Source organism: Coregonus lavaretus (genome assembly GCF_964263955.1).
Source record: "Coregonus lavaretus genome assembly, chromosome: 10".
NCBI classification, from domain to species: domain Eukaryota; kingdom Metazoa; phylum Chordata; class Actinopteri; order Salmoniformes; family Salmonidae; genus Coregonus; species Coregonus lavaretus.
This window is the reverse complement of record NC_139997.1, coordinates 33,460,734-33,470,136: the sequence shown is the minus strand read 5'-3', so window position 1 is coordinate 33,470,136 and position 9,403 is coordinate 33,460,734. Positions and strand designations below refer to the sequence as shown.

The 9,403-nt window shown below is 44.6% G+C and overlaps 1 protein-coding gene across 1 annotated transcript; it reads right to left on the bottom strand.

The window, feature by feature from the left end:
• Positions 1-7,498: 7,498 nt before the first annotated feature.
• Positions 7,499-9,106, bottom strand: LOC311135646 (class A basic helix-loop-helix protein 9-like; the record flags this gene model as incomplete). The annotated part of the gene is made up of 1 exon (XM_084169671.1): positions 7,499-9,106. One exon carries the CDS (start codon positions 9,104-9,106, stop codon positions 8,189-8,191), a length of 918 nt encoding a protein of 305 aa, XP_084025797.1. The 3' UTR covers positions 7,499-8,188.
• Between the last annotated feature and the right edge of the window lie 297 nt (positions 9,107-9,403).

Below are 9,403 nucleotides of genomic sequence, written 5' to 3'. Positions count from 1 at the left end.
TAGAAAGTCAATCTTATTCTTGTTCTGTGAGAGATACAGGGGCGCTTCTCTCTCTCTCACCACAGCAATGGCCACAAGTTGGTCTATAGACTACAAAGCATAAACCCGGGCTGGCCCAACACTAATCAATTGTTAGAATATCAGGCATGTTTTCACATTAAGTTTTTTAGGGGGCAGGAGAATTACAGAGGAGGCAACTTTAAATAACTCTGATTGCTTTTATTATAATTGAAAATGATGTTTCATACCACAAGAGGCAAATGGGGTCCGGAACGAAACAGTCCAAAACTGAGAGGTGCCGGATCCTGTTCCGACAGGACCGTCGCACGCACACACACACACACACACACACACACACACACACACACACACACACACACACACACACACAGTATGTATAGGTAAATATTTCTGTCTGTGTGGAGATACAGTTAGATAGCAAGGTAAGTTCCCCATCCCTATGTGGCTTCTTGTGCCTGGAGTAATAGTGGAGTTGATAGCCTTGGTTCTGTCCTCTTGATGTCTGAGCTGAAGGGTACACTGAAAAATTAGCTCTATTCTGTCTGTCAGCTGCCTGTTAGGGTTCAGGAGAGAGACAGTCAGGGAAAGAGAGGGGGAAAGAATTCTCTGTTACAGTATACTTATTTTTTCCCTTCCTCCTCCCTCAAGAGTAGCGCCACACACTACTGTCTCATCCAGAGGGGTGATGATGTATTAAAGACTGGTGAAGATGGGGTCAGAGGGAAATGATGACAGGTCTGAGACAATGGGGACGTTGCAGAACATCTTTATTGCAGTCACACTGCACAGATGATCAGATCTCACAACGTCCAGGAAAGTGTTTAAACATGTCAGGAACCATGTTAATATGATATAGAAATCTTCTGAGATGTGCAGTCTCTTGTCAGTTCAAAAAGAAAAAAGACCTGGAACGCCACTAATATGTGGGATAGGCCAAGACAGAGGCATGTTTATGTCGTCGCCTACGAGTGAATCTGCTCCTTTGTGATGTAGTTAGAAACAGGCCCCATGGCTGAATACACAAAGTTCACCACCGGCACTCAATCAAGGCCATGCTCCCCACTTCACCTTTTCCATAGATATTACAACTGACACTGTTAGAACAACTAGAGCCACTTAAATTATATCCAATTAATCACATGATTTAAATGTGTGAATGAAATTAAATACAAACGTAGTGTGGTGCTGCCATCAGTTGGTTATCACATGTAATCACATGAGAAATGCACTCGTTCTCTACCTGAGAACACTTCAGGTATACTGCATCTGTATTCCATTGAACATTACTGCCCTATTGCACCACCTAGTGTTCCTCAGTGAAACTGCCCATTGGAATCTTCAAGTGAATGTGACAAAATAATCTGAAGCATATAGTGTTGTCGTATAATTTAACTCTCATAGTTACTGGTAGTAAGGGGTCCTGTGAGTGGGAGGGTAGGAAAGTAAGTCACTTTAGCATTTTACACATTCGCTGTGGACAACACGCTGAAAACTAGACACCAGTCTAGTAAATAACTCAACTCTCTCCCCAACACAACTTCCTTTCCATATATATTTTATGTCTCAAGGGAAAGGATTGGAAAACAAAAGTTTAATAAAAACACACAAACACCTACATATTAACACACAGAAACAGTACATCCTCCATATTATTCATATCATAGGCCTAATAGTACTGTAGAGCTCTTTTGATAACTTGATAACAGTCTCCAGTATCAACATTTCCTAGTAAACAAAAACAGGGAGAAGGGAGAATCTGTCGACATGCTGAGATAAAAGAACATACTCTTTGCCAGAATTCAACCAGCCTTCACAAGACCATAACATATGCAAATATATCCCCTTTTGTGTTTTACACCTCCAGCAGAATAATGCAATTTTGGAGTGCATGATATTCAGTTTCACTGGCATATAGTACATTCTATGGATGGTCTTAAACTGCAGTAATTTACGTCTCAGATTATATGAACATGGCTGGGCATTCTAACATACTGTATCTGTATCCATTCATTATCATCAATAGCGTCTCCCAGGTCTTCCTCAGATTTTTGTTTTACATGTTTTGTGTCATCGGGAAAAGCCTCTATCAACCCTTGATACAGTTTGGAAATCAACTTTAGAGGTTTGTCAGACTGCCTTAAAATAGTTTTGATCTTTGAAGCTTCTTGCTTGTCCAGTGTTTGCTGCACAGAGAAAATAAAGTGTTGTATCTGCAAAAGTTCACCTCTGCGCCTTCACAGACTGGTCTTCCCTGGCTGCCTCGCCCTGATGAGACCCCATGTCACCATCTGATCCTGCTCAGATGAGGCATGACGAAGAATTACCTTGGTGTACATTTATACATTATATTATCCAATAATATAAGAAATGGTTCAATAATTGAAATGACCATTATTCCCAGATCCCAGACTGTAGCCGACCCATCAACTTAAGATACTGATTGGTATAGCTAATATACTGAAAAATTAACCCGAGCTCCGTAGACTGGTCTTCCCTGGCTGCCTGACCCTGCTAAGACATGATGAGCATAGTGTTGTGTACTGACTGTGCACCATGACAGTGAAGCCTGTAGAGCTGTTTATACCATGTCAGTGTGAAAAGTAGGGAATTAGCTAGGGAAACTGACAGATCAATAACATTACATTGCTATACTGACTAATAAAAACTTGCATTGCGCTGAAAAAACGTCTGAATATTGGTCTTGAAAAATTTGGACGCTGGTTTCATCGTTTGATTCAGGTCTAGTGTGATTAAGGCAAAATAATAGCAAAAGTTTGTGAGCTAGCTAGATAGCTAACGTTATCCAATGGTACATCATCAAATGTACTTCTGTTGAAACGGGACAACACAAATCAAATCAAAACAAATTTTATTTGCCACACAGGTACAAAAGTATCTATATTCACAGTAAAATGAGTCCTATGTTGACATAACCTGAAAGGCCGCTCAGGAAGGAAGATGCCACTGCTCTAAAACCACCATAAAAAAGACAGACTACGGTTTGCAACTGCACATGGGGACAAAGATCGTACTTTTTGGAGAAATGTCCTCTGGTCTGATGAAACAAAAGTATAACTTTTTGGCCATAATGACCATCGTTATGTTTGGAGGAAAAAGTGGGTTGCTTGCAAGCCGAAGAACACCATCCCAACCGTGAAGCACGGGGGTGGCAGCATCATGCTGTGGGGGTGCTTTGCTGCAGGAGGGACTGGTGCACTTCACAAAATTGATGGCATCATGAGGAAGGAAAATAATGTGGATATATTGAAGCAACATCTCAAGACATCAGTCAAGAAGTTAAAGCTTGGTCGCAAATGGGTCTTCCAAATGGACAATGACCCCAAGCATACTTCCAAAGTTGTGGCAAAATGTCTTAAGGACAACAAAGTCAAGGTATTAGAGTGGCCATCACAAAGCCCTGACCTCAAACTTATAGAACATTTGTGGGCAGAACTGAAAAAGTGTGTGCGAGCAAGGAGGCCTACAAACCTGACTCAGTTACACCAGCTCTGTCAGGAGGAATGGGCCAAAATTCACCCAATTTATTGTGGGAAGCTTGTGGAAGGCTACCCAAAACGTTTTACCCAAGTTAAACAATTTAAAGGCAGTGCTACCAAATACTAATTGAGTGTATGTAAACTTCTGACCAACTGGGAATGTGATGAAAGAAATAAAAGCTGAAATAAATAATTCTCTCTACTATTATTCTGACATTTCACATTCTTAAAATAAAGTGGTGATCCTAACTGACCTAAGACAGGGAATTTTTACTAGGATTAAATGTCAGGAATTGTGAAAAACTGAGTTTAAATGTATTTGGCTAAGGTGTATGTAAATTTCCGACTTCAACTGTACACAACAGCTGTTAGATACTGCTATCTGACAGATAACTAGCTAGAGCTGAACTGGATGTGGTAGCTATTAGCTAGCTAACTAGCTGCTAGTAGTTCATTCACTTCAGTCGAGAGGGGATGAAACATTAGCTAACATAACATGGCAGTTACTCTACTAGCTCAGCACTGGAAATAAATACTTTTTTTTGTCTAACAGCAGTTACCTTGCCAGCTAGATCAGTCAACTAAAGAGTAGCCAGTTTCTGCTCTGCTTGCTTTTACAACTCAAAGAAAATACGCAACACAGACAGTGCTGCCTCTGTTCATCTCTGCCGTGCTTGTCCTATACACCAGCCTTTCAGCAGCTTTGCCTTCACACAGGCTGTCCGCATGCTCTGTGGTGTCTGTGGGGTCCTAAATCCAGCCGGCCTACCCAACCGCTATGAGGCACACTGGCACCGCGTTTTGTATCACAATGCAATGATAAAACTGGAGCTGGAACAGAAATGCAATTTCAGAAGGTCGTTGTTAGAATTCAGTATCACAGCTTATTATTCTGGTAGAGCTCAGATGTTGCAACTATGTAGGGGTGTTCCTGACATGTAATTTGATTTACTGCGCCTTACAATGATTTATGTGTGTGCGCCTGGGAAAGTAAGCTGCTATCAGTTGTTTATACATGTCATGGAAACAAGCTAAGGATGTCAGATGCCCTGAAGCTACCTTACCCTGCATTTGGTGATGTCATAGTGCCATGGGTGTCTGTACTACTGTAAATATGAATGCCATTGTGTGGTGTGTGTGTTTGTGTGTGTGTGTCTGAACTGAAGTACCCTAGTTGTGGGGGGTGAGTTTAGGGCGTAAGGTCTTTCCTCTTGTCTCCTTTAGGTGAAAATGCAGTCCAGGCAGGTGACTAATTTCTGCGTCTTACACACTGCTCAGGTTACACATTGGCATCGTTTCTCTAAAACGTTTATCTTGTTTTCTATTCCGTCTGGACGTTGGCGGTGGACGTCATGGAGGAGGAGTTGTCTGACAGAGAATCATCGCTGACGGGTTGACGTGTTCAGGTACTGAGGTAAACTCTCTGGTGAGTCACAACATAGAAGCCTGGCCTGGGAATTATGCTCTCTCTGTATGAAGCCTGAGAAAATTCTAGATGGTACAACACCTAGTGGCCTTTTCAAGAGGTTTGGATCTCTTGCTGTAATGGCTAAGTTGTTGGACTGAAAGTCGCAGCGACCTAGGTTTAGAGTCCCAATCGGACTACACCACAAATTCACAACAATACCTTGAAACTTCAGCTTCCATTTGTGGTGATATAGATTGAAAAGAAGATGGAAGCAAAAGCCTTAACTTGACAGACCTCTGTTGAACACAAACTGAATGGAGGCTGCCCTCTAGTGACCATACCAGCGCAAACAACCTATACAGCTGTCTCTTCTATCAGTGTGCCTATGACCTTAGGTGAAGGGTTCCCCAGCTGGCGGCCCGAATCTGGCCAGTGGGTGATTTTATTTGTCCCCAATCTTTCAGCAAATCAGCGCCAAGTGATTTAAATTTTTTGAAATATGTTCCAAAGTATTCCCACGCATAATAAAGAGATATACACTGAGTATATAAAACATTAAGAACACCTGCTCTTTCCATGAGGTGAAAGCTATGATCCCTTATTGATGTCATTTGTTAACCCCACTTCAATCAGTGTAGATGCAGGGGAGGACACAGGTTAGAGAAGGATTGTTAAGCCTTGAGACAATTGAGACATGGATTGTGTATGTGTGCCATTCAAGAGAGTGAATGGGCAAGACAAAAGATTTAAGTGCCTTTGAAGGGGGTATAGTAGTAGGTGCCTGGTGCACCAGTTTGTGTCAAGAACTGCAATGCTGCTGGGTTGTTCACGCTCAACAGTTTCCCGTGTGTATCAAGAATGGTCCACCACCCAAAGGACATACAGCCAACTTGACACAACTGTGGGAAGCATTTTAGTCAACATGGGCCAACATCCCTGTGGAACACTTTCGACACCTTGTAGAGTCCATGCCCTGATTAATTGAGGCTGTTCTGAGGGCAAAAGGGGTGCAACTCAATATTAGGAAGGTGTTCCTAATGTTTGGTATACTCAGTGTACTGTATATCATCTTAGACAATGGACAATGATATGGAACACTATTGGTATCTTTTATACTGTTTTATTAATCTAATTTCATGAGGTTCACAAAGTGGTATATATATATACTTGGGTGAAAGAGTATCCACTGTGCACCACGAACTGTACATTATATTAGGTTGGGATTGACTAGTATTTTGCAATAGAGAGAAATTAATACATGTATGGGTGTTATCGTACAGTTACATACACGGGACCTACATAGAAAAGCATGTAAACAGGTAGCCAGGGTTGGCTTGGCTTTTTTCCACAGTAAGTGTGAAGACATGCCGTCACCGCGTCTGTCACTCAAATGTGTCTATGATAAGATTGAAATGGTGAGTCAAAGTTTTACAGTGATTCACGTCTGTGAATGAAAGAGCACCTCTATCCACTCTCCACCCTTCAACAGACACACACGCACACACGCACAGACGCACACACACACACACGCACGCATGCGCACACACACACGCACACACACACGCACGTGTACACACACCCACACGCACGCACGCGCGCACACACATCCACGCACACATACACACGCACACACACGTACACACACCCACACACGCACACACGCACGCACACATGCACACTTACAGGCTCTCCACTGAGTCTATTGTACAGTAGCTGTCCTCAGCCCAGTTCCTTTCAGTGGCAGCCCAAGGCCCATCCTGGCAGACCTCCATGGTGTTCAAACAGTGATCTAACACACCCCTTCACACACGGACACACACGGACACACACACACTCACTATCACACACTCACTATCACACCCGCGGGCCAGAGCAGCCCCTCAGCCAGGGGATTTCACCGCTCTGATGACGGGGCATGGACTTCCTTCCTGAGCCTTCATAAATCTGTCCGTGGCCTCAGTCCTATAGTCTAATATTAAAGCTGTTTCCATGACATACTGTAGCAGGAGAGGGGAGTGGGAAGCTCTTGTGAGTACAGGTGCAGGTTGGATGGTAGGATGGGGGGGGGGGGGGGGGGGTAGTAAGTAAGTTAGGTAGTAAGTAATGTGGACCACTGTAATATTGCATTGTTGTTGTATTTGATTATTTGATTAAGTTTATTTGGAAGTGTAGGCACAAACATATGCATGCTCATAGACACACGCACATCCTTATAAAACGCACATGCACACACCCAAAAATTATTTTGTCACAACATTCCTCAATGATTCCACACTGGGAACAGAATAGGTGATGTTGCACCACTGGCTATTGGTCCATTATTGCCTTTTATTTTTGCGTGTAAAAAGAACCTTGGCTTCTCTTTTCCTAGAAATATGACAAGAATGGGCAAGCAAACCCATTTCTCAGCTAGGAGAGGGACCCTTGTCAGCTGAGACCCTGGGAAGATAGAGGCTGAAGAGAACAGACCTCAAGGCAAAAATCAACATGTGCAAGCACACACACACACGCACGCACACACACACACTTTCATGTAAACTGCACAAATTCGTAAGTCATATTTTTTAAAGGTTTTATTACTACGTTTTAAAACAGTATACAAACTGTAACATCCATATACATTAGTACAATAATGCAATATAAAAATCTAAAACACGTTTGTTTGTTGGGTTTGTAAAGAGGATTGCTGCTATACATTCAGACTCTCAACACTTTGGACAAGTGAGGTGTGTGTTTTGAGCAGTTGAAAGTTTTACATCTATAAGAACAACATTCATTGGCCTTATAATTTTAAACAAAAAACAAGGCTTGAATGGTCATGTTTAAAACATCCAGAAATGTACATTGCCATTGCATTCAAGATATGACAATCATATTTACATTGTTAGATAACATCTCCAGTATCCCTGCACATTGTAAATATGGTACTGGAACTGACTGACCCTGTATATAGTATGCTTACATACTTTCTCGTTCTACCTTATGTTATTTTTAGTGTTACATTGTTATTGATTACTGCATTGTTGGGTTTAGAGCTTGCAAGAAAGGCATTTCACTTTGACATTAAAACGTGAAACTAATTCAGTGTCTCTACTTTAGAGAGTAGCACTGTAATACTGAATCCATTGCAACAGTGAGAGCACATGAAGCTCACTTTTTCATATTTTTCCCTGAGATCATTAGGACAGTTGGCTGGTCTATTCTCCAGGCTCCAGGGGTCACAGTGGTGGATAGCTAGGCCATAACTTCTCTGGTCCTAGTGTCAGAGCAGGGGCAAGCTGTGCTGGGGGCCTGCTGTCTCCTGGATGTAGCTCACCTGCCAGGGGAGGCCCAGGGCTGGAGACGACTCCATAAACGCGTCCATATAGCCCTGGGCGCAGGAGGCCCACACCCCCGTCTGGTACCCCAGCCCCTCGCCCACCTGGGTGTACCTAATAGGGCTGGGCGGCTGCTCCAAGGGGTTTCCTGTCCCACAGTGTCCTTTTGAGGTGTACAACTGGCCCTTGGCGGGGTAGCAGGGGTAGTATGGTGAGGTGGGGCATGAGGAGCCCATGCTGTCCATGTAGAGGTGTGTCTCTGTTGGCAGCCTGTGAGGGTGAGGGTGGGTTCCCTGTTGGGGCTGGATCTGATGGGGGAGTGATGCGTGGTTCCAGGAGACGTAGTTCTGGGGCTCCAGGCGATGAGCGACTGACACCCTGGGCAGGTCCAGCCTTGATGTCCCCACCTTTCCCACCACCAATGGCCCCCCAGCTGGCCTGTGGCACTCCCAGTGGGAGCAGGGCTTACTGGGGGGGTTGGAGCTGAGGAAGACAGATAGGGCCGAGATGCGGTTGATGGCCCTCTGCAGGGTGGAAATCTTGGAGAGCCGCTTGCCGCTGAGGTCGTGGTTGAGTGCCACACGCAGAGCGTTGAAGGCCTGGTTGTAGTCCAGGATACGTTTGCGTTCGCGTACGTTGGCGGCCACACGGCGGGCCTTGGAGCGGACCGGGCGGCTACGCTTCTTGGACTGTCCCTCCTCAGGGTCGTCGCTGGGGGGGCTGCTGGCCGAGCCCTCGCTGTCCTGCAAGGGGCCCTTGGGGCTGCCGTCGCTCGCCTCATCATCCTCCCCCTGACCCAGCATGCTCAGCTCCAGGTCCTCCTCTGAGAATTCCTCTGACCTTGCCAGACTGCTGCCGCTCATCATCACTGGCTGTTGTTGTAGTTGCTCTGTAGCCACTGTCTACTTAGTTGTTTCTATGTAGCCGCTGTCTGTAGCTTTGTGTAATTCTTCTTGTATAGTGGAGGCTATGAGGTAGATTAGATGCTGTGTACCTGGTGTGTTCCTATAGCTGCCGTCGCTATGCCAGCCCCTCTTCTGCTGTTGAACCGTGGCTTGTTCTGCGGGGCTGCCGGTCAGGTTGGTTTTGGGAGCTGTGTCCTGCAGCGTCTTTCACGGAGCTGCCGGTCGGGTTGGTGTTGGGTGCTGTGTCCCGCGGCG